The sequence below is a fragment of the Aythya fuligula genome, chromosome 24 (genome assembly GCF_009819795.1).
Source record: "Aythya fuligula isolate bAytFul2 chromosome 24, bAytFul2.pri, whole genome shotgun sequence".
Taxonomy (NCBI): Eukaryota; Metazoa; Chordata; class Aves; order Anseriformes; family Anatidae; genus Aythya; species Aythya fuligula.
Window position 1 is genome coordinate 6,676,830 of NC_045582.1, and position 25,747 is coordinate 6,702,576.

At 49.3% G+C, this 25,747-nt stretch overlaps 2 protein-coding genes across 3 annotated transcripts in view; one reads left to right on the top strand and one right to left on the bottom strand.

Annotated features, from left to right (window-relative positions):
- LOC116498519 (acid-sensing ion channel 2) overlaps window positions 1-2,825 on the bottom strand; it is a 565,809-nt gene extending 562,984 nt beyond the window's left edge. For both annotated transcript variants that reach the window (XM_032202830.1, XM_032202828.1), the window contains exon 1: window positions 2,030-2,825. In XM_032202830.1, the coding sequence (XP_032058721.1) occupies window positions 2,030-2,593 (564 nt within the window). In that variant the 5' untranslated portion in view covers window positions 2,594-2,825. The remainder of the gene's footprint in view (window positions 1-2,029) is intronic.
- A 3,649-nt stretch (window positions 2,826-6,474) lies between these two features.
- LOC116498338 (prostatic spermine-binding protein-like) lies at window positions 6,475-16,367 on the top strand. Its single transcript, XM_032202574.1, has 3 exons — window positions 6,475-6,488; window positions 15,402-15,520; window positions 16,240-16,367. The coding sequence occupies exons 1-3, from the start codon at window positions 6,475-6,477 to the stop codon at window positions 16,365-16,367; spliced, it is 261 nt and encodes an 86-aa protein (XP_032058465.1).
- Window positions 16,368-25,747: the final 9,380 nt, after the last annotated feature.

A 25,747-nucleotide genomic window follows, 5' to 3' on the forward strand; every position in this document is an offset into this window, starting at 1 on the left:
CAGCACAGAGGCAGTTCAAAGACCTTAACAGCATGCTCCCTCCAGAAAGATCTATTTAGCATTTAAGCAGGCTTTTTTTGCTGTCTTTTGTCTCTTAGAAGTACAGTCTAGAAGGAAAACAAGGCTGTTGAGTCCCTTTTGAGCACAGCTCCCTGGATTTCCCTAACCTAAGGGAGTGCCTCAAGTCAGTGAGACTGGAAAACCTAATTGTGCTTTCAGCATCTCCTTTAACATATTTCTCTGTGTTAGAAAGGTGTAGAAGACAATGTCTTCTGTATCATCTAGGATCTGCTTTGCATAACGGACTAAAGTGTTTCACTGCCCTGTTTCTGAATCTCTGCAGTGCTTTGACAAGGACAAGAGCTGTCGGCCCATATGTTTCTAGCTGGCCCTAACCTGATTTAGGAGAACAGGGATTTATTTAGCAGCCAGGGAGAGTTTAACCTTTCTGGAAACTGCTGTGGAAATAAAAAACATTGTTTCAGAAGCAGCTACCTCAAAAACTAAGTGGCCATGGAGATTACAGTTCTTGTTTCCTAGGGAAGCTAGCAAGAGCTCCTGTCTCATCTGAGAATGAGACCTACCACCCTACCTCTGCTCAGATCTGCCCAAGAAGCAGAAGAAAAGGAGCAGTTTGCCTGTATATCCAGTCCAAAATGGGTATGGCATCAGGGTTATGCACAGGCAACAACTGAGACATCAGACAAAACATTCCTGCTCAGACATTGAAAGAGAGCACAGTCCAGGTAATAGCAGTGACTCTGGAGCATGAATCAGTTGGACTCATTTGCTGGGGGATCCAAAAGCATCAGAGACACAAAATACTCTCTTCTCCTAAAACCAGACCAAAATCCTACTGGCAAACATTACGAAACCTGTTACAGCCCCTGCCTATCTGCAGGACATGGAGCAGAAAAAACAGCATCGCTCCCAGAGAAACAGTGGGCTGAGATCTGTCGGCATTGCTGACTCCAGGGTCACCAAGCCCCCAGCCAGGGCATGCCAGGGAGAATCAGTGAGAAGGAGCCAGCCAGCTTGGGCTAAGAGCAAAGTACAACTTAGCCTCATCCCATCCCTCATGCCTGCAGCTCTGCTGAGGCAGGATTCAAGACACCGGTTTGGGGGGAGCAGCCCCTTCTGCAGCCCCTCTCTCAACCAGCAGTGCATGGGTGGGATCGCCTCTTCCAAGCAACCTACTTTTTCTTCCTATTTCACTCTGACAATGCCTGCCAGCTGAGATGCCCATGCCAGCCTGCACTGCTTTCAGGGTGTCACCCAGAAGCCATAAGCTGAGCAGTGTCTGCTGCCTTCAGGATCCTCAGGCTACCCAGCACTCTCCACCTTCCTGCCAGCCTGAGAGCAGGCTGACATAAGAGCAGAACCTGATTTCTTTTCTTCTTTATTTTATTTTTTCCCCTTTTTCTAAAACAACACCAAGAAGGGACCTGGTTGCTGGCCACACTGCAGCAAACTAGGATTTATGAGCCACAGCCACAATGAACAAGCAGAAAAATTCCCCTTCCAGTTAGATCAGAAGCCACAATTTCAGCAAGGGTGCAAACACCCAAGGAAATACAGTTGGCTTATGGATGTTGCTCAGACCATCCTCAAATGCCTTCCAGTCTCTCTGGCCTCTTTCCAGCCCTCTCACTGACCATAGCAAGAGACCTCACAAGCCCCCTTAGTTGCTCAGCAGGACCCATCTGATGCCCCAGCTTGCCCACACCAAGCCCCCTGGGAGCTGTGTGTCTCCTGAAAGATGGATGGTGGACCTGCTGCAGATCCCTTGCTTGCCCCCACATCACCCCATGCCATGCTTGGAAGAAGCAGAGGAAGGACTCCAGCAAATAAACTTCAACTCAACAGGATACCTCATTCTCCTCTGCCATGCCAGAGCCTGACAGACACTATCTGCTCATTGCACCATGCTGACGCAGGTTGGTCAGTGACATCCTAGCTGTCCTGGTCCTGCACCAGCACCATCCACACACCCAGAGTAGAGAAAAGCAGAACATCTGCTCATACTCACAGTTTTGAAGTCCTCATGGTTGCACTCTTGGCCTTTGAATTTGCAGTACAGCATCATATCCTTCAGATCATGGCCAACCCGTGCCAGGAACTCCTGCATGTTGAAAACTTTTGGTTTATACTGTTTAAAGTTGGCCTTTTCTTGAAGGATGGCCAAGACGGCCGGGTCAACCAGGTGAGGGTTGGGGATCTGCAGGTTTACATCGAGCAGGGCCAGAAGCTCTCCAGCATGGTACAGGTCATTGGTGGTGAGCCGGGAAAAGCGAAACTCATTGAGGTTACAGATGGTGACAGCGGGGAAGACCAGGCTGTTAGTCATTACCTCATCCACTTTGGTCACATGCTGGTAGGAGAAGTAGAAAGCCACTCGATCTGAGCTCTCAACCAGGAGGAGCCCCAGTGAGCCCACAAAGGCCAAGGTCCAGAGCAGGCGTCGGATGGTCATTGGCCCGTAGACAAAGACATGACGGATCCCATGGAGCGTGGAGGTGTTGGCAAAAATCTGGATACTGGAAGGCTGCATGCTCCCCATGCTGCCCTCGCTGGTGCTGTCCTTCAGATCCATGAAGAGTAGCTAGTGAAATCCTGGCACTGCTTTTTGGGTCAATCTGTAGCTGGAATTGGGATCCGTATCTCTCCCCTCCCCTCTGGAAAGTAATCAAACCCTTTTAGGGGAGAGAGAGAGGAGACAAGTCTCAGGCCAGCTGCTCTGAGTTTATCCCACCAGCTCAGCAGTACCTTTGTAGGAGTAAATATTTATACAAAAATCCATTCAAACTCTATCTCTTGATTTCCTCGGTGCGATAAGAAGGGCTGGTTTTATTTAGGGAGACACCAAGGTGATGTGGAAGAGATGTGGGTGGGAAGTGAAAGCCGAGCCAATAGAAATAAAGTCCTCCCCCCCCCCCCCCCCCCCCCGCCACACACACACATGCACGCACGCATGCACACACACACGCACCCGAGCAGAGATGAGATTAAGCAAGAGGGAGAGTTTAAAACAAGCAGAGGCAGCTCAAAGCCTGTTAACTAGTGCGTAAAGCCCAAGGATGTCTCTACCCGGAGCTGATGGCTTGCAGCGCAGCAGGGCTTTCAGACCAATCGCACCATCCTTCCTGTGCTCTGACAATGCTGCTGGATTTGAGCATCTTTTTTCCTCCCCACCCTTCTGGCTTGGGCAGGGCTCCAAGAAATACGCCTCCTCCCCAGAAAGCCACCCTGTGCTGCTGCCAGTGTTATTTCCAAGTGTTTCTCTCAGGGAAAGCTGGGCAGCTAATTCAGTGGGAGAATGCAAGAGGAGTAAGAGAGGAAAAAGAGAGGGAGGGGAAAGGTTAAAAAAAAAAAAAAAAAGCGGGAGGGGGGAGGGGAGGCAAAGCTGCTCAGTTTCATGCACGCACATCCACATGCAGAGCAGAGAAGGGTGGATAGCATGAAGCCTTTCCTCTGCTGTGCAGCAGCTCAGAGAAAAAGAAAAATAAATCAGAAGAGGATGGAAAGGGGAGAGGTGGAAGGGGAGAGGAGCTGCAACACCTCTCCTCTGTCTTAGAGCTTCCCTGCACTTCAGAACTCCTGGCAGGCGAAGTGTGAGAGCTGTGAGTCATGCATCAATCGGAGCCCCGCATCAATTGGAGCCCCGCGGCAGGGTGAGATCCCAAGGAGGGCAGGGCTCAAGGGACTGCAATCGTACTCCCCCTGGCTCCTGCCCACTGGTGGGTTCATCAGTGTCCACATCTTGGTAGGACCAGGGCTGCTGTTCCAAGCAGCACCTGTGGACCCTGAGCTCAGGATTTGGAAGACAGTCAGACAGCAGCATCCAGATTTTTTTTTTTCTTGCCTCTGGAAGGCAGTTATGATGGATGCGTTCAGGAAGCTGCTCCTAGATATGGGTTCAGATGGTAGGTTTGGAGGAACAGGGATGTTGGGGGGCGGGGGCAAATTGGGAAAAGTTTCCTACCTAAAAGATACTGCAAAATCCTGCAACAATGCCTCCAGCCATGATAGCAGCCTTACTGCACACTGTAGGAGATAGGAATGAGCAGGGTTCAGCCCTGCGGCTGAGCAGGGTCTGGGGTAGTTCCATTCCACATTTGCTCTGTGCACAGCCTGTTTTTTTTTCCTGTTTTTTGCCTGTTTTTTTTTTTTTTTTTTTTTTTTTTTTTTTTTTTTTCAGAGATCCAGAAGAGAAAAACTGTCTCTCCATACAGCATCCAGCAGTATGGCAGGTGAGCATCTCGGAGGCTGTGGTGGCACTCAGGAAGTGACATTCCCAGCTCAGATGAGGTGGGAACAGAGGGTGAAAGCACAGACAGAGCCTGCCACAGTCTGTGGTGTGACACCCAGTGACTCTCAGCCACCTGTGAAGATATCTCAAGGGCAGACTCAAAGATTATCCAGGGTAAAATGAGCCCAGTTTTGGTCCTGTTATCATCAGAGTAGACTCTGAAAGAGCCCCACATTTTACATTTGGCCCATCAGCTGCTTTATCTCCACCAGTGGACACCTGAGTCCCTTCAGGGACATCAGCCAACATTACCATGAGCTGCCCTGTCCTCCCTTGATGCTTTTCACCTTGAGATAACACCAAAATGAGGCAGTTTCTGCTTTTGCTACAAACAAAACCACATCTGGCCCTGGCAGCCAAATCCCAGCTGTGTCATCTCCCAGCCTAAAGCATCCTGTTGGAGCATTTCTCAGGCTGAGCTACGCAACTTGACACAGGCAGTGCAAAGCTGGTCTGTCCATTTTACACCAGGGAAACTGAGGCAAAGAGATGCCAAAGGACTTGTGAATAGTCACCCAGAAAGCCCTTTCTGTGGCTATGAGCTGAATGTACTGCTAGGTCTTTCAGAGTATCATAATGGTTCTCTGAAACCTTAGGAGCCTCCTGTATCTTGCCCTGTACTGTCCAGGAGGGGTGGAGAAGACACCACAGAGCAGATCCAAGCAAGGTGTGAACCAGAAGTAAGACAGCTCAGGGCAGAGGGGCTGTAGCACCAGAACTGCCTCCCATCCCTCTCACCATCTCTCCAGGGCAGAGACAAGATCATTTTCCCCCTAAAAATCCCCTGTCAGGAACAGGCTTCCTTTCCCCTGCATTGCCATCCCAGCTACAAATCTCTCTCTTCTCCTACCATCTGCGTTATTTGGCCTGATGTATTAATGCTTTCATTTATTCACCATGCACACTGCCTTTAAAATCCTGTTGTCTGTAATTGATACCATATATCCATGTGCTGCCTTTTATTATTTAACTACACAGAGTTCTTTGGGTGCAGTCTGGAGGAACAACCACTGTGCCTAGAGTTGCTGCATGGTTGTAGCACAGACTCACGGCTCTTCTGCATCACTGGTGGGGCTGGGGCTGGACCACAGGGCCCCGGTGCCCTGCTGACAGCCTGGGTCTGGTTGTCCCCAGGGGCTGGCATTGGCCAGGGTGTCCCTAGAGCTGAGGAAGGTAGCTCTGGTCGTGCCTGGGGCTGTGTTTTGTGGGGTGACACTGGTGAGGATGTGTGGCACAGGCTGCAAGTGATGGTTGGGGTGTTGGCACCTCTTGCCAACCATATCAGTGGCCTCTCTGCGTGCAATGTAAAGACAAAGCATCCTGGCCGGTCCCACAAAAATCTTCAGGATGTCAGACCCCAGCTAAAGATACCTGTGCTACCCTCCTTTGGGCAGCTGGGGCAGGGTGCTACATCCGTTGAGGCTCACAGCCCAAGCTCAACCCCAGAATATCTCTTGAAAATCTTGCTGCTTCAAACGGGTTCTGAAAACAAGGGATAGGCAGAGCCAGAAGGCAGGAGCCTTAGAAAAAGCCCCTTTTCCACCCCTTAATAGCAGGGAGGTAGGGGTGCAGTGATGGAAGGGGATGGCAGGGCTAGGGTGGCCGAGGGACACGGGGAGAAAAGCCTGATCCTGTTTCATTGCACAGCCTGCGCCTGCCCTCTTGTGTCTCAAGCACATCCTGCAGTGCTCAGCGTGAAGGCTGCCAGTGCTGAAACATGGGAAATGGGTTTATTGGGGAGGGAGAAGAGACTCCAGCATCACCTGAGCCCTCCTAGAAGCATGTCCCAAGTGAATGGTTTACATTGGGAAAGCCAGGAGGGGTCTTGAACACAGATCAATAGCTTGTTTTTAAAATAAAAGGTGGTTCCTTGCTCCCCTGCATGGTTCAGCACACCCTGGGCAAGACCCCTCCTTTTAGCACCAGAGTTTGCTGTCAAAAATTGGTTTTATGGTTCCCTCTGGACTCGATGGGTAAAATACTAAAGAAAGAAAGAAAAGCAAAGAGCACTTCGGTCCAGCAAAGCAGTTCACCTTCCCTGGCCCAGCTGCAGATCCAGATATCCTGGTTGCACAGGAATGGTTGCATCGGGCAAAGGGAAAATGTTCCCATCAGTGTTTCAGCTTCATGGGAAGCTGCTTTCACCACATCTTCATTGGCTCAAGATGACTGTAGTTCTGTAAGTCTCACTTCATTTCTCAGCCTTTACTCCAACCGTTTTGGAGCCTCTTGTCACCTAACTGCTTGTTGCCAACAGCTTCAAGCTACTGGGGACCCATAGCTCCATTTAGCAGAGAGTATTTGGCTACTTGAATGAGTCTTCCTTTCCAAATGGGAACATAATGTGGAATGTTGATGTTTCCCCTGAAATTAAATCTGATCCCTTCCAAGGTAGCTTTGGCTCAACTAAATAGCTGTTACTATGTATTAAAAAATCAAAAAATTGTTTGGGTTTCAATGTATTAAATATTAGGCTTGGATTTACAATAGGGTATAAAATGAAAGCCATTAAAAAGAATATAAACTCTCCTTGAAAGAAAACCAAAAGCATTTAAATGGCTGCATATGTCAAACACCTTCTAAAGGAAGGTGTTCAGAAACAACAAAATTCTTATTTATTTTTTTTTTACCACTGCCCCAGAAAAGATGCTGATAAAAATATAATATTCACAGAGATGCTGTTGAATCAGTGTTTTCCAGTGGAAGAACTCTTTTGAGGGAAGATTTCTCCACCAGACATGTCTGGTATCCTCATGCAGATATGACCTTCTGGGATGTCTTCCTCCTCCTCCTGCAGAAATGCTAAAGCACCTGCACCTAACAGCTCATCACTATTGATGCTATCAGCCTCCAGACCTCACTGGTGACAGGGGAAGAGGCTTCCCCTGCGCACAGAGATCACTCCAAGCCCAAACCAGCCCAGAGTTTGCAAACCAACTGAATTACATCTGCAGATTTTATTACAGAAATGGAATATTGGATTTGAAGCAGTGTTTTTCAGTAGTCAGAGCCTGTCCCACTTGCTCTGACATTCCCAGCACCTCTGCAATAACTTGGATTTATTAGCTCTCTCTGGGGCCATATTTATCTACTGGGCCTCCAGCTCCATCCTCACATGCCATTGCCATGCTGAGGGATGCTGAGCAAGCCAAGATGTTTTTACATTACAAAATGAAGGCAATGCTGCTTCTAGCCTGTGTCTTGTGCTTGGATATTTGGGAATGAAAAATGCAATGTATGAAAATTTTCCTCTGGCATTTCCCCTTTTAAATGACCCCTGGAATCAAATACTCATTCCCTGTTAAGCTTTACATGATTTTGTTTTGACTTGTAGGTGTTGGTTCTGCTTGTTCTTTGAAAAGCCTATGAAAGCACCTTGAATTACTCAGAAATAATTCAAGTTTAGGGGCCATTCCAGGTGCTTCTGTCTGGATAACACCAGGCATTTACACTTTTTGGCACATGAAATAGGCAAGGAAAACTCACTGAAATATATAATATAGTTATAATATAATTATAATAAATATAAATCCGTAAATATCTTCATCACCTTTTTTCTATTTTTAAATTCTCCTTCAGTGCTGGCATGGCTCCCAACTCAAACTCTCCAAAGAAGGCAATTTTCACAGGACTACGATTCAGAATAATTAAGACAAAGAATCCCACAAACTAAGAACCCAGCTTTTTATTACTATGGCAACGTTGTTTGTCTTTCCTCAAGTGACTGAACTGAGAAAAAAAAAAAAAAAAAAGAAAAAGAAAATCAATTTAAAAAGCAATTGTTTTTCCTGTTGCCAAAGGAGCAAAGCTGGGATGTGAGTTGGGGGTCCCAGCTCCCAGCAGACACCACAGAGGCCCTAGTAAGGATCTGCTTTAGGATGAGCTGATTTGTTCCCTGGGTCTGGTTGGGTCAAAAAAATCTCCAGGGTATTCAAAGGGAGTGGAGAGAGCTATGCACAAGGAGACCCCCACGGAGGGTCCTGAAGGGGGATATTCCCCATCAGGATATCAGCACATCCCCCATGCTGGTGTAACATTTGCTTTGGGAAGTGCTTTGTATAGGAAACTCAAAACATCTGAGCAATTTACTCTAGTGACGTGTTCTTGTCAGAGGAAAAGAGAAGCTGATGTTGATACAAAAGCTTCAATCATTTGAGCAGAGAGAGAGGGACTTGGCTCTGCTCCCGGCATGTCACTGTCATGAGCAGCTTTCAGATCCAGCTTCAAGCTCCTGCTGAGCGCCACAAGGACATGTCAAGATTTCCCAGCCCTAAATGACTTTGTTCAGCCAGCAGGTAGAAAACTTTTGCTTGTATCAAGAGCAAATCCCAGCTTGAATCATTAGAGTGAATTAATAAGGCTGCTCAGGGCTGTTATAACAGAGGTGTGATTCTCACTGCTGTTCTCCCATCCACTTCCTCTCACTGGTGCTGGTGGCCCTGGGATGTGACACTGGCAATGCCAGCAGCATGGTGGTGGTGCTTGATCCCAACCAATGCAGAGCCAGGAGCTGTGCCATGATTATGGCATGAATTGCGCTCAGCCTCTGCCTTTCCAGAGTCTTCTGGAGCTTGGGTTAGGTCTCTGGTGATGCACTGGAGGACAATATGAATGCAAGACAATGTCAGTCTTGGGAGGTTTACTTTAAGCCTGTTTCAACTTCATTTGGCAAAAATTGTTCCATTTCCATAAGTCAGTGGTGGTCCTCATTATGGGGTTCTGGAGGGCAGCTGGACTTAAAAAAGACTCCCCAAACCTCTATGTATTGTGGGGACCAATTTACATGTCTAGCTGAGTCCCCGACACCATTAAACATCTTGTTATGGAATGAGAGATAGATAAGGAAGGGGAGAAGAAGTCTACTCACAGTGTCTGCTTCCCAGGTCTTATGCTACTGCCTGCACATATATCAATTTGTTTTTGCTTCCCGGTGTGCTGCAGGGGCCTAATCCCTTCCCTTCCTTGGGGGTGTTGGATGACTTAGTTGATGTTTATTCAATGGTCTATGAAGCAGCTGTGGACAGGGACTGTACCAGATTATGGTATTTACTCTTCAGCAAGATTATTTCCATGCCAGAGAGGAGCTGTTCCTGAACTGAAAATACAAATGTCATCCTAAATCTTTGTCATTTCTGAAAGGGAAGAATAGATTAAATTTCTGTATTCCTTTTGGATATAATTTAAGTCAGAGCAAAGTGATACAGCAATAGCTGCATAGAGCAGAGTTTTCCCTTTGCAGAACTGAGCTGTACAGGCTTTACTGCTCAGTGGAGCTGCCCAGACTCCCTTCATGTTGCCCAGTATGTGACAGGAGAGGGCCTTACCGTATGCCTTTTGCTCTTTTGGAGCAACATCATGCCAGGCAACTTTCCAGTGTACTCATTTCTGTACAGTTCTTGCAAAAAATCCTTGTACCTGTGATACTTCTTGGGGTGCCACAAGTCCCAATACCTGGTTCTACCAAACCACAAGGCAAGCTGATCTTAGTGTAGAGCACTTTAAATTAGCTTGAGCTTTCATAAAATGGGGCTGTAATCCAGCCCACCAAGAGAGGCATGTTGGCTCAGTAATTATCATAGATATTCATCCAAGGTTGGTAGAGAGACACATGTAGATTGCATGATTCTTTGTGTGGGCTGGGGAGGACATGGGAGAAGCCCATGGTACAAAGACCTGCTGATGGTTACACAGAAACCATCCCAGGAATCTTCTAAGTGGAAATGTTGTGGGTGTCTGGGGAGTAGAGGAAAATCATATACACTTGCCCTGTTCATCACCTGTAGGCATCATCATATGGCAGCACAGGAGAGGGCTGGATCCTTGATGAGCACATTGAGATCATTCATGTTCTGGCCTCCAGGAGCTGAGTGAGGAGCTGCTCAAACATTTGCTGTGCTTGTCTTTCTCCATTAGTGGGAGAAGCAGGAAGACAGGGAGTTTCACTGAGGTCCTATGTAACCTTAAGAGAGAAGAAAGGCTCAGAAAAACTGAAGCAGAGATTTGCCTATTTTCAATGTGGAAAAATGCAAACTGGGCTCAATAGATTTTTTTTCAAGATTTTCATGTCAAATACTGTGTCCAAATTTACAACACCAAAAGAAAACATCACAAATTAAAACCAAAAGGAGAAGGACCTAAGACCTAAATTGAAATGATCTGTTCCATCTGCAGTTGACTTTTCCTGCTTGATATTTCAGACATCCCAAAGAAATGAAAAACAACTCCCTCTGGTGTCAGTTATTAATAAATCTACTTGTGCAGTCTGGGCTTCCTGACCCAGCAGTAAAAGGTTTTGCAAGTTTACACTGACCTGACCAGACAGCATCACTCTCTTTCTCCTTGATGTCCATTGCTGGCATTCCATGCTAACTTCATGCCATGGTGATTGTTCCCCTCTGTCTACCCTCTGGCTCCAGCCCTGCTGTCTTTGCTGGTCTCCTCTCTATAGGAGGAACAGAAAGCTCACTCCAGAAGATGGAGGAGCAATTGCTTTTCCCTGGTTAATGGCATCAGGAAAACAAACAAACAAACAAACAAACAAAAAAAAAACAAACAAACACAAGCTGCTGAGCACTCTCTGCCTGTGGGTGTGAGCTGTGCTGGCCTGGCTCATGAAGCAGGCTGGTCCTGGGTTTGCAGAGACACGAGTGACTCCTTTGAAAGAGCATTTAAGATGAATTACCAATCAGTGGAAATGTATTTTCAGGTCAGCCAGAGCTATTTGAATGATACATGGGCAAAGAAGTCTGCCAGAAAAATCAAATGAAAACAAAACAAAATAAAACAGGGTGTGGCGCGTCGAAGGGCGTGGTGCAGCAGTTCGCGCGGGCAGGGCGAGCGGGGGGCCCATCGTCGCTCTGTTGCAGCTGCCTCTCCCTTCGGTGCTTGTAACCTGCTTGCGTAGAACCTGACCATGGTATCAACCAGGCAGAAAACCGTGGCCTCCGCATCTCGTGCGGCATCTCCAGCCACGGTCACCAGTGTGGCTACTCAGACGGAGGGCTCGCGGAAACACGCAGCCGTCCAGGTCCTGGGCTGCAGAGTGTGCCCCAGCCTTCTGTCAGTCTCCGACAGCAGTGGTGGGTATGCCTGTGGGAGGTGTGCCCAGGTTGAAGAACTGCTCAGCCAGGTAGCGGAGCTCCGGGAGGAGGTGAACAGGCTCAGGAGCATCAGGGAATCAGAGATGGAAATTGACTGGTGGAGGTGCACTCTACCCTCTCTGAGGCAGGCTCAGGAGCCTGCCACAGCACAGGCGTCTCCTGTTATGCAGAAGACGGAGGTTCCCTCCTCCTGCCAGGCAGCGAGAGGAGACCTAGAGGCGTCTCCTTTCAAGGGGGGGAATGGAGGCAGGTGCCTATTCGGGGTGGCAGGCGAGCCCTCTCTCTGCCCACCTCACCTTCTCATCTACCCTTAAATAATCGATATGAAGGACTAGAACAAGACAATCTGAATGACAAAGTAGATAAAAACCCATCCCAGTTGGAGGGGGCGCCTAAGACAAGGCGACCTACACATCGCATTGCCACATCATCCTTCAAAAAAGAAAGAAGGGCTATTGTTATGGGGAGCTCCCTTCTGAAAGGGACAGAGGGACCGATATGCCGACCGGACCCAACCCGCAGAGAAGTCTGTTGCCTCCCTGGGGCTCGGGTGAGAGACTTTGCCAAGAAAGTCAAGCGCCTGGTACGTCCCACTGACTACTACCCGCTACTGGTCTTTCAGGCTGGTAGCGATGAAGTAGCAAAGAGAAGTCCGAAGGTGATCAAAAGAGACTTTAGGGATTTGGGGCGACTACTTAGAGGATCAGGAGCGCAGGTTGTGTTTGCCTCTGTCCTTCCGATAGGGGGGATCGAAGCTGAAAGGCGTGCTGTTCACATAAACTCGTGGCTTCAAGACTGGTGTGACCGGCAGAACTTTGGGTTCTTTGATCACAGGAAGGTCTATGCTACACCGGGCCTGATGGCACCGGATGGGATGCGCCTCTCTCGGAGAGGGGTAAGGATCTTTGGTCAGGAGTTGGCAGGGCTGATAGATAGGGCTTTAAACTAGAGTCAAAGGGGGAAGGGGCTAAAACCAGGCACGCCGGTGAAGACCTAAGGGATGGTACGCTAGAATCAGAGGGGCTGTGTGCCAGTGAGGTCCTTCAGTCAGATCCACAAGGTGCTGAGTGTAAGGAGATGAACCTGAAGTGCTTCTACACGAACGCACGCAGTATGAGGAATAAAATGGATGAGCTAGAAGTCCTGGCCCAGTCCCGCAACTACGACATCATTGGCATAAGCGAAACCTGGTGGGATGAGTCCTGTGACTGGGGTGTTGCGATAGATGGTTACAGGCTCTTCAGGAGGGACAGGCAGGGTAGGCGAGGTGGTGGGGTGGCGATGTATGTAAAGCAGGGGCTGGACTGTGTGGAACTTCAGGTCGGCAATGGCAAAGTTGAGAGCCTCTGGGTAAGGATCAAGGGATGAACGAATAAAGGGGATGTCATTGTGGGAGTCTATTACAGACCGCCTGGCCAGGACGATAGTGCCGATAAATTATTCTTTACAGAACTAAGAGAGGCCTCGAGATTAACTCCCCTTGTCCTTATGGGGGACTTCAACTTGCCAGACGTTAACTGGGAGTGCCACACGGCTGACACGAGCAAGTCCAGGAGGTTCATGAAGCACCTAGATGATAACTTCTTGGTGCAGGTGCTAACGGAGCCAACTAGGAAAGGTGCCCTCCTAGACCTGTTGCTAGAAAACAGAGAGGGTCTGGTGGGAGATGTGGTGATTGGTGGCCGCCTTGGTCATAGCGACCATGAAGTGGTTGAGTTCAAAATTTACAGTGACAGAAGGAAAAGTGCCACCAAAACCTCATCCCTAGATATGGGGAAAGCGGACTTCAGGCTGCTCAGGGAACTAGTCAGCAAGGTCCCCTGGGAAACTGCTCTTGAAGGCCTCGATGTCCACCAGTGCCGGTCATTCTTTAAGCGATGCCTCCTAGAAGCACAAGATCAGGCAATTCCTAAATATCACAAGTCAGGCAGGTGGGGCAGGAGGCCGGCGTGGCTGACCGGGAACATTCTAATGGAGATTAGGCGGAAACAGAGAGTGTTTCGCTACTGGAAGGAGGGCCAGGCGTCATGGAAAGAATACAGGGATGCTGTTTGTGTTTGTAGGGAGAAAGTTCGTGTGGCCAAAGCACAGCTAGAGTTGAAGCTGGCTGTGTCTGTGAGAGAAAATAAAAAGGGTTTTTTTAGATATGTGAATGGAAAAAGGAGAACTAAAGAATACATAGGGCCGCTCCTTGATAGGGAAGGTCTCCTCACAGACGATGACATAGGCAAAGCAGAGACGCTTAACACCTTCTTTGCCTCTGTCTTCAATGCCAATGATGGCCTTCGGGACCCAGGGTGCCCTGAGCTGGAGGACCGGGATGGTGGGGATGACAAACTCCCAACCAACCCTGAACGTGTGTGGGATTTGCTACTCCACCTGGATCCCTACAAGTCCATGGGTCCGGATGGGATTCATCCCCAGGTGCTGAAAGAGCTGGCGGACGTCATCGCGGAACCTCTATCAATTATTTTTCAACGATCCTGGGAATTTGGAGAGGTCCTGGTAGACTGGAAGCTGGCAAATGTTGTGCCGATTTTCAAGAAGGGTCAGAAAGAAGACCCTAGCAATTACAGGCCTGTCAGTCTCACGTCAGTGCCTGGTAAAATCATGGAGAAGATGGTTCTCGAACTTATTGAGGCGCACCTGGGGGACAAAGCAGTCATTGGTCCCAGCCAGCATGGGTTTGTGAAGGGTAGGTCCTGCCTAACTAACCTGATTTCCTTTTATGATAAGATCACCCGTATGGTGGACCAAGGGAAACCAGCTGATGTGATTTTTTTGGACTTCAGCAAGGCTTTTGACACGGTTTCCCCTAGGATCCAACTGGACAAAATGTCCACCATACAGCTAAATAAAAACATCATACGATGGGTGAGCAATTGGCTAACGGGCAGGGCCCAAAGGGTTATGGTAAATGGGGCTGCGTCAGGCTGGCGGGCGGTCACCAGTGGGGTCCCTCAAGGCTCCATTTTAGGGCCGGTACTTTTCAATATTTTTATAAACGATCTGGATGTAGGAATAGAAGGTATTTTGAGCAAGTCTGCTGATGACACCAAACCTGGAGGAGTTGTGGACTCAAATGAGGGCGTAAAGGCCTTACAGAGGGATCTGGATAGGTTGGAGAGCTGGGCGATCACCAACCGCATGAAGTTCAATAAGAGCAAGTGCCGGGTCCTGCACCTGGGATGGGGAAACCCTGGCTGCACGTATAGACTGGGCGATGAGACGCTGGAGAGCAGCCTAGAAGAGAGGGATCTGCGGGTCGTGGTAGACAGCAAGTTGAATATGAGCCAGCAGTGTGCCCTGGCAGCCAGGAGGGCCAACCGTGTCCTGGGGTGCATCAAGCACAGCATCGCTAGTAGGTCAAGGGAGGTGATTGTCCCACTCTACCCTGCGCTGGTGCGGCCTCACCTCGAGTACTGTGTGCAGTTCTGGGCACCACAGTATAAAAAGGACATGAAATTGTTGGAGAGTGTCCAGAGGAGTGCTACAAAGATGGTGAAAGGCCTGGAGGGGAAGACGTACGAGGAACGGCTGAGGTCACTGGGCCTGTTCAGCCTGGAGAAGAGGAGGCTGAGGGGAGACCTCATCACAGTCTACAACTTCCTCGTAAGGGGGTGTCGAGAGGCAGGAGACCTTTTCTCCATTAACACCAGTGACAGGACCCGCGGGAACGGGGTTAAGCTGAGGCAGGGGAAATTTAGGCTGGACGTCAGGAGGGGGTTCTTCACAGAGAGGGTGGTTGCACACTGGAACAGGCTCCCCAGGGAAGTGGTCACTGCACCGAGCCTGTCTGAATTTAAGAAGAGATTGGACTGTGCACTTAGTCACATGGTCTGAACTTTTGGGTAGAACTGTGCGGTGTCAAGAGTTGGACATGATGATCCTTAAGGGTCCCTTCCAACTCAGGATATTCTATGATTCTATGATTCTATGATTCTATGTTGATGAAGGAGAATATGAAGACGAAGGAGATGATGACGACGAAGGAGAATAGAAGATGACGATGAAGGAGTAGATGACAACGAAGGAGAAGATGACAACGAAGGAGAAGAAGATGATGAAGGAGAAGGAGAAGACGATGGAGAAGATGACGACAAAGGAGAAGGTGATGACGAAGGAGAAGATGACGACAAAGGAGAAGGAGAAGATGACGACGAAGGAGAAGAGAAGGTGATGATGAAGGAGAAGATGACGACGAAGAGGAAGATGATGATGAAGGAGAAGATTACGACGAAGGAGAAGGAGAAGATGAAGACGAAGGAGAAGAGAAGGTGATGATGAAGGAGAAGATGACGACGAAGAGGAAGATGACGATGAAGGAGAAGATTACGACGAAGGAGAAGGAGAAGATGAAGACGAAGGAGAAGATGGCGAAGAAGGAGAAGATTAAGACGAAAGAGAAGGTGACGACGAAGGAGAAGGCGAAGAGGATGATGAAGGAAAGATGACAACGAAGGTAAAGGAGAAGATGACGACGAAGGAGAAGGAGAAGATGACGATGAAGGAGAAGATGACGACAAAGGAGAAGATGATGACGAAGGAGAAAGAGAAGTTGACGACAAAGGATCAGAGAAGATGACGCCGAAGGAGAAGATGATGATGAAGGAAAAGATGACGAAGATGGAGAAGGAGACGACGAAGGAAAAGATGACGACGAAGGAGAAGGAGAAGATGACGACGAAGGAGAAGGAGAAGTTGACGACGAAGGAAAAGTAGAAGATGAAGAATAAGGAGAAGATGACGACGAAGGAGGAGGAGAAGATAACGAAGGAGAAGAAGAATTTGACGATAAAGGAGAAGGAAAAGATGAAGATGAAGAATAAGGAGAAGATGACAATGAAGAAGAAGATGACGACAAAGGAGAAGATGAAGATAAAGGAAAAGGAGAAGACGAAGGAGAAGATGACGACGAAGGAGAAGGAGAAGACGAAGGAGAATGTGACGCCGAATGAGAAGGAGAAGATGAGGACGAAGGAGAAAGAGAAGATGACGACGAAGGAGAAGATGACGAGGAAGGAGAAGGAGAAGATGATGAGTAAGGTGAAGGAGAAAATGTCGACGAAGGAGGAGGAGAAGATGATGAAGGAGAAGATGGCAACGACGGAGAATGAGAAGATGATGACGAAGGAGAAGATGACGACGAAGGAGAAGGAGAAGATGACGACGAAGGAGAAGGTGAAGATGACGACGAAGGAGAAGGAGAAGACGAAGGAGGATATGATGATGAAGGAGAAGGAGAAGACGAAGGAGAAGATGACGACGAAGGAGAAGGAGAAGATGACGATGAAGGAGAAGGAGAAAATGACGAAAAGGAGAAGAAGAAGATGACGACGAAGGAGAAGAGAAGAATACGCCAAAGGAGAAGATGACGTCAAAGGAGAAGGAGAAGATGACGATGAAGGAGAAGGAGAAGACGAAGGAGAAGATGACAACGAAGGAGAAGGAGAAAATGACGACGAAGGATAAAGAGAAGATGACGACGAAGGAGAAGATGACGACGAAGGAGAAGAGAAGATGACGATGAAGGAGAAGATTACAGCAAAGGAGTATGTGATGACGAAAGAGAAGGAGAAGATGATGACGAAGGAGAAGGAGAAGATGATGACGAAGGAGAAGGAGAAGATGAAGACGAAGGTGAAGGAGAAGACGAAGCAGAAGATGACGACGAAAGACAAGGAGTAAATGAGGACGAAAGAGAAAGAGAAGATGACGACGAAGGACAAGATGACGACGAGGGAGATGCAGAAGACGAAGGAGAAGATGAGGACGAAGGAGAAGGAGAAGATAAGAACGATGTAGAAGGAGAAGATGACGACGAAGGAGAAGGGGAAGTTGACGACAAAGGATCAGAGAAGATGACGCCGAAGGAGAAGATGACGATGAAGGAAAAGATTACAGCGAAGGAGTATGTGATGACGAAGGAGAAGGAGAAGATGATGACAAAGGAGAAGATGATGACGAAGGAGAAGGAGAAGATGACGACGAAGGAGAAGGAGAAGATGACGACGAAGGAAAAGTTGACGACGAACGAGAAGGAGAAGATGATGATGAATGAGAAGATGACGACGAAGGATAAGGAGAAGATGATGACAAAGGAGAAGATGACGATAAAGGAGAAGATGACAACGAAGGAGAAGGTGAAGACGAAGGAGGATATGACGACGAAGGAGAAGGAGAAGACGAAGGACAAGATGACGAAGAAGGAAATGGAGAAGATGACGATGAAGGTGAAGGAGAAGACCAAGGAGAAAATGATGACAAAGGAGAAGGAGAAGATGACGACGAAGGAGAAGATGAGGACGAAGGAGAAGGAGAAGATGACGAGGAAGGAGGAGATAACGACGAAGGAGGAGAAGACGAAGGAGGTTATGACGGAGAAGGAGAAGGAGAAGATTAAGTAGAAGCTGACAACGAAGGAGAAGGAAAAGATGACTATAAAGGAGAAGGAGAAGTTGACGACTAAGGAGAAGGAGAAGATGAAGGAGAAGATGACGCTTAAGGAGAAGGAAGAGACGAAGGAGAAGATGACGACGAAGGAGAAGGAGAAGATGACGATGAACGTGAAAAGAAGATGACGACGAAGGAGAAGATGATGATGAAGGAGAAGGAGGAGGCGAAGGAGAAGGTTTTGCCGAGGCGATCGGCTCCCAGGCAGACGCGTTCTGCAGCAGAGCGGGGGATCGGGCCAGGCAGGGCTAATTTTTTCCGGCATCGAGCCTACTTGAGGGAGCCGCCAGGACCCGGCAGCCCTCGTGAGGGAGGCTGACGAGGCGAAGGCGGAGCCAGCAGCGCCCCTCCCCAGCCATTCAAAAGCTGCCCCTAGGGAGCACGAGCGACCAGGAGCTCGGCGAACAGGGTGGGCAAACAGGGCGTGGCGCGTCAGAAGGGAGTGGCGCGGCAGTTAGCGCGGCAGTTCGCGCAGGCAGGGCGCGCAGGAAGGGCAGAGCGCTCCCCCTACACACAAACAACACCTCCTTAACAACAGCCGTAGCTAGGTGATAATGGTCTCCACCAGGCACGGTGCGCTCTCCAGGAAGTCGGTACACACCCAGACCGACTACCCGTTAAAAAATGCCGCAGTTCAGGTCACCGGATGCAAGGAATGTCTGAGCCTGTTGCTGCCATCGGCGGGAGGCAGAGAAACTGCGTGCATGAGGTGCGAGCAGGTGGATGATCTGGTCCGCATGGTGGCGGAGCTCAAGGAGGAGGTGGAGAGGTTGAGGGCCATCAGGGAGTGTGAGCGAGAGATAGACTTCTGGAGTAACTCCCTGCAGGGCCTCAAGGGGAGGTACCGAGGTGAGACTCCTCAAATGGGGGTGGACCCCCTGCCCTGTAGCCGTCGGGCAGAGGGAGGGGATCTGGGAGCTGAGGAGGAATGGAAACAGGTCCCTGCTCGACATCGCAGGCGACACCCCCCCCTTCCGGCCCCGCATTCCCAGGTGCCCTTACACAACAGGTTTGAGGCCCTGGAGCTCGACAGACCAGTAGCTGAGGAAGAGGTAGCAAGTGTTCCCAGGAGGATGCCTAGGGCGAGGAGGTCAACTCCACGCCTCAGGACTGCCTCCACCAAGAAAGACAGGAGGGTTATTGTTGTTGGTGACTCGATTCTTAGGGGAACAGAGGGCCCTATTTGTCGGCCTGACCCTACCCGTAGGGAAGTCTGCTGTCTCCCTGGGGCCAGGGTCAGGGACGTTGCCAGGAAGCTTCCCAACCCGGTACGCCTCTCTGACTATTACCCTCTTATGATAGTCCAGGCGGGCAGTGATAACATCGAAGAGAGAAGCCTCAAGGCTATCAAAAGAGACTTTAGGGGACTGGGTCGGTTAGTGGATGGAGCGGGAGTGCAGGTGGTGTTTTCATCCATCCCTACGGTGGCAGGGAGGGGTTCAGAGAGAACACAGAAAGCCCACCTGTTAAACACGTGGCTCCGTGGCTGGTGCCAATGCAGAAATCTTGTTTTTTTTGATCATGGGGCACTTTACTCAGCACCTGGCCTGATGGCCGCAGACGGGTCCCTATCTTTTAGGGGAAAAAGGATCCTGGGCCAGAAGCTGGCAGGGCTCATTGAGAGGGCTTTAAACTAGGTAGGAAGGGGGATGGGGCTGAGGCTAGGATTGTTGGGGCTGTGCCAGGGGGAACACTGGCAAGGCCGGAGGATAAGGCAATGGCCCAGCTGAAGTGCATCTACACCAATGCACGCAGCATGGGTAACAAACAGGAGGAGCTGGAAGCCATCGTGCAGCAGGCAGGCTACGACTTGGTTGCCATCACGGAGACGTGGTGGGACCACTCTCATGACTGGAGTGCTGCAATGCCTGGCTATAAGCTCTTCAGAAGGGACAGGCAGCACAGAAGGGGTGGTGGTGTGGCTCTCTATATTAGAGAGTCTTTCGAGGTTGTAGAACTCGAGGTTGGGAATGACAAGGTCGAGTCCCTTTGGGTTAGGATCGGCAGGGACAACAAGGCTAGTGTCCTGGTCGGGGTCTGCTATAGACCGCCGAACCAGGATGAGGAGACAGATGAGGAACTCTACAGGCAGCTGACAGAAGTTGCAAAATCATCAGCTCTTGTACTCGTGGGGGACTTCAACTTCCGTGACATATCCTGGAAGCACAGCACAGCCCTGAGAAAGCAGTCTAGGAGGTTTCTGGAGAGCGTGGAAGATAGCTTCCTGACGCAGCTGGTTAGTGAACCTACCAGGGGTGGTGCCCCGCTAGACCTTCTCTTCACAAACAGAGAAGGACTGGTGGAGGATGTGATTGTCGGGAGCTGTCTTGGGCAGACTGACCACGCAATGGTGGAGTACACTATTCTTGGCGAGGCCAGGAAGGGGACCAGTAAAACCGCTGTATTGGACTTTCGGAGGGCTGACTTTGAGCTGCTCAGGACACTAGTTGGTGGAGTCTCTTGGGAGGCAGTTCTGAAGGGCAGAGGGGTCCAGGAAGGCTGGGCGCTCTTCAAGAGGGAAGTCTTAATGGCGCAGGAACGGTCTGTCCCCACGTGCCCAAAGACGAGCTGGCGGGGAAGAAGACCGGCCTGGCTCAACAGAGAATTGCGGCTTGATCTTAGGAGAAAAAAGAGGGTTTATAATCTTTGGAAAAGTGGGCAGGCCACTAGGGAGGACTTTAAGGATGTAGCGAGGCTGTGCAGGGACAAAATTAGGAAGGCCAAAGCTCATCTGGAGCTCAATCTGGCTACTGCCCTTAAAGATAACAAAAAACGTTTCTATAAATACATCAACACAAAAAGAAGGACTAAGGAGAATCTCCATCCTTTACTGGATGCGGGGGGAAACTTAGTTACAAGAGATGAGGAAAAGGCGGAGGTGCTCAATGCCTTCTTTGCCTCAGTCTTTAGCGGCAATACCGGATGTTCTCTGGATACTCAGTACCCTGAGCTGGTGGAAGGGGATGGGGAGCAGGATGTAGCCCTCACTATCCATGAAGAACTGGTTGGTGACCTGCTACGGCACTTAGATGTGCACAAGTCGATGGGGCCGGATGGGATCCACCCAAAGGTACTGAGAGAACTGGCAGAGGAGCTGGCCAAGCCACTGTCCATCATTTATCAGCAGTCCTGGCGATCGGGGGAGGTCCCAGTTGACTGGCGGCTAGCAAATGTGACGCCCATCTACAAGACGGGCCGGAGGGCAGACCCTGGAAACTACAGGCCTGTCAGTTTGACCTCAGTGCCAGGGAAGCTCATGGAGCAGATCCTCTTGAGAGTCATCACGCAGCACTTGCAGGGCAAGCAGGCGATCAGGCCCAGTCAGCATGGCTTTATGAAAGGCAGGTCCTGCTTGACGAACCTGATCTCCTTCTATGACAAAGTGACGCACTGGGTGGATGAGGGAAAGGCTGTGGCTGTGGTCTACCTTGACTTCAGCAAGGCTTCTGACACCGTCTCCCACAGCATTCTCCTCAAGAAACTGGATGCTCTTGACTTGGACTGGCGCACGCTTCATTGGGTTAGAAACTGGCTGGATAGCCGGGCCCAAAGAGTCATGGTGAATGGAGTCAAATCCAGTTGGAGGCCAGTCACTAGTGGTGCTCCCCAGGGCTCGGTGCTGGGGCCAGTCCTCTTTAATATCTTCATCGATGATCTGGACGAGGGCATTGAGTGCACCCTTAGTAAGTTTGCAGATGACACCAAGCTAGGTGCGTGTGTTGATCTGCTTGAGGGTAGGAAGGCTCTGCAGGAGGATCTGGATAGGCTGCACCGGTGGGCTGAGGTCAACTGCATGAAGTTCAACAAGGCCAAGTGCCAGGTCCTGCACCTGGGGCGCAATAACCCCAAGCAGAGCTACAGGCTGGGAGAGGAATGGTTGGAGAGCTGCCAGGCAGAGAAAGACCTGGGAGTGATGGTGGATAGTCGGCTGAATATGAGCCAGAAGTGTGCTCAGGTGGCTAAGAAGGCCAACAGCATCCTGGCTTGTATAAGAAGCAGTGTGACCAGCAGGGCTAGGGAGGTGATCGTCCCCCTGTACTCAGCTCTGGTGAGGCCGCACCTCGAGTACTGTGTTCAGTTTTGGGCCCCTCGCTACAAGAAGGACATCGAGGTGCTTGAGTGGGTGCAGAGAAGGGCGACAAAGCTGGTGAGGGGCCTGGAGAACAAGTCCTACGAGGAGCGGCTGAGGGAGCTGGGCTTGTTCAGCCTGGAGAAGAGGAGGCTCAGGGGCGACCTTATCGCTCTCTATGGGTACCTCAAGGGAGGCTGTAGCGAGGTGGGGCTTGGCCTGTTCTCCCATGTGCCTGGTGACAGGACGAGGGGGAATTGGCTTAAGTTGAGCAAGGGGAGTTTTAGGTTAGACGTTAGGAAGAACTTCTTTACTGAAAGGGTTGTGAGGCATTGGAACAGGCTGCCCAGGAAAGTGGTGGAGTCACCATCCCTGGAAGTCTTCAAAAGACGTTTAGATGTAGAGCTTAGTGATATGGTTTAGTGGGGACTGTTAGCGTTAGGTCAGAGGTTGGACTCAATGATCTTGAGGTCTCTTCCAACCTAGAAAGAAATTAGAAATTCTGTGACGACGAAGGAGAAGATGACCAGAAGAAGATGACAACGAAGGAGAAGGAGAAGATGCCGACGAAGGAAAAGTAGAAGATGACGATGAAGGAGAAGGTGACGACGAAGGAGAAGATTAATACGAAGGAGAAGATTACGACGAAGGAGTATGTGACAATGAAGAAAGAGGAGAATATGACGACGAAGGAGAAGATGAAGACGAAGGAGAAGGAGAAGATGACAACGAAGTACAAGATGACGACGAACTAGAAGATGACGACGAAGGAGAAGGAGAAGATGAAGGAGGATATGACGGAGAAGGACAAGGAGAAGATTAAGTAGAAGCTGACGACGAAGGAGAAGGAAAAGATGACTATAAAGGAAAAGGAGAAGTTGACGACTAAGGAGAAGGAGAAGACAAAGGAGAAGATGACGATGAAGGAGGGGGTGAAGAAGAAAGCGAAGCAGAAGGAGAAGGAGAAGACGAAGGAGATGACCACGAAGGAAAAGGAGAAGATTACGATGAAGGAGAAGATGACGACGAAGGAGAAGGAAAAAATGATGACGAAGGAGAAGATGAAGATGATGACGAAGGAGAAGATGACGACAAAGAAGAAGAAGATGACGACGAAGGAGATGATGACAACGAAGGAGAAGATGACGATGAAGGAAAAGGAGAAGATGACGACCAAGGAGAAGATGACGGCAAAGGAGAAGATGACGACGAACTAGAAGATGACGACGAAGGAGAAGGAGAAGATGTCGATGAAGGAGGAGGAGAAGATGAAGGAGAAGGAGAAGAAGACGACGAAGGAGAAGATGACGACGAAGGAGAAGGAGAAGATGACTACGAAGCAGAAAATGATGACGAAGTAGAAGGTGAAGATGACGACGGAGAAAATGACGATGAAGGAGAAGGAGAAGATGACGACGACGGAGAAGGAGAAGACGAAGGAGAAGATGACGATGAAGGAGAAGGAGAAGACAAAGGACAAGATGACGACGAAGGAGAAGGAGAAGATGCGGACCAAAGAGTATATGACGACGAAGGAGAAGGAGAAGATTACGACGACGGAGAAGATGACGACGAAGAGAAGGAGAAGATGAGCACAAAGGAGAAGAACAAGATAAAGACAAAGGAGAAGATGACGAAGAAGAAGAAGGGGAGGATGACGACGAAGTAGAAGGAGAAGATGACGACGAAGGAGAAGGAGAAGATGACGACGAAGGAAAAGATGACGACGAAGGAGAAGGAGAAGATGACTACGAAGAAGAAGATGAAGATGACGATGAAGGAGAAGGAGAAGACGAAGTAGAAGATGACGATGAAGGTGAAGGAGAAGACGAAGGAGAAGAAAAGGATTAAGGAGAAGGAGAAGATGAGGACGATGTAGAAGGACAAGATGACGATGAAGGAGAAGATGACGATGAAGAAGAAGAGGACGACGAAGGAGAAGGAGAAGATGACGACGAAGGAGAAGATGAAGATGACGACGAAGGAGAAGATGACGATGAAGTAGAAGTAGAAGATGATGACGAAGGAGAAGATGACAATGAAGGAGAAGGAGAAGATGACTACAAAGGAGAAGGAGAAGTTGACGATGAAGGAGAAGATGACGACGAAGTAGGGGGAGAAAATGACAACGAATCAGAATGAAAAGGAGAAGACGAAGGAGAATACCACGAAAGAGAAGGAGAAGATTACGATGAAGATGAAGGTGATGACGAAGGAGAAGGAGAAGATAACGACGAAGAGAAGGAGAAGATGACGAGGAAGGAGAAGGAGAAGATGACGACGAAGGAGAAGATGATGACGAAGGAGAAGGAGAAGATGACGACGAAGGAGAAGATGATGACGAAGAAAAGGAGAAGATGACGACGAAGGAGAAGTTGATGACGAAGGAGAAGGAGAAGACGAAGGAGAAGATGATGACGAAGGAGAAGACGAAGGAGAAGATGACGATGAAGGAGAAGGAGAAGAAGAAGGAGAAGATGATGACGAAGTAGAAGGAGAAGATGAGGACGACGGACAAGGAGAAGGTGATGATGAATGAGAAGATGACGACGAAGAAGAAGAGGAGTGTGACGACAAAGGACTAGGAGAAGATGACGACGTAGGAGATGGAGAAGATGACATGGCAACACAAATCATGGTTGCCATGGGAACAGAACCGTATGGTTGCCATGGCAACATAACCACATTGCTGCCAGGGCATCACAAAGACATGATTGACATGGCAACACAACCTCATGGTTACTATGGAAACAAAAACACATGGTTGCCATGGAAAAATATAAACATGGTTGCCATGGCAACACAACCACATGGCTACAATGGCAGCAAAACACCTTGTTCCCATGGTAACACACACCCATGGTTGCCATGGCAACAAAACCCCATGGTTACCATGGCAACACAACCCCATGTTTGCCATGGACACAATCTTACACTTTATATAGTAATATGGCCTTGTGTTCCCTATGGCACTACGGTGTCAACACCCCATGGCAACACCTCATGGTTGCCATGGCAACACAACCACATGGTTACCATGGAAACAAAACCCCATGGTTACAATGGCAACACAACCACATGGTTGCCATGAAAACACAAAAACATGGTTGCGTTGGAAAAACAAAATGCTGGTTGCCATGGCAACAGAACCCCATGGTTACCAAGGACACAACACCATGGTTACCACGGTAACACAACCCCATATTAGCCATGGCAACAATCCTGCTCTTCTTATAGTAACATAGCCTTGTGTTTCCTATGGCACTACAGTGTCACCACCACATGGTAACACCCCAAGGTTCCCATGGCAAGAAAACCCCATGGTTGCGTTGGCAACATAACCCCATGGTTGCCATGGCAACACAACCCCATGGTTGCCATGGAACACAACCCCATGGTTGCTTAAGCAACAAAACACCATGGTTACTTAAGCAACAGAACCCCATGGTTACCATGGCAATGCAACCCAATGGTTGCAAAGGCAAGAATCTTACACTTCCTATAGCAACATGGCCTTGTGTTGCCTATGGAACTATGGTGTCACCACCCCATGGCAACACCACATAGTTGAATGGCAACACAGCCCCATGGTTGCCATGGCAACACAGGACCATTGGTGCGATGGCAACACAACGCCATGGTTGCCATGGCAACACAACCACATGGTTGCCATGAAAACACAAAAACATGGTTGCCATGGCAACACAAAAACGTGGTTACCATGGCAACAGGACCCCATGGTTGCCACAGCAACACGAACCCCATGGTTGAGTTGGCAACATAACCCCATGGTTGCCATGCCAACGCAAGACCATT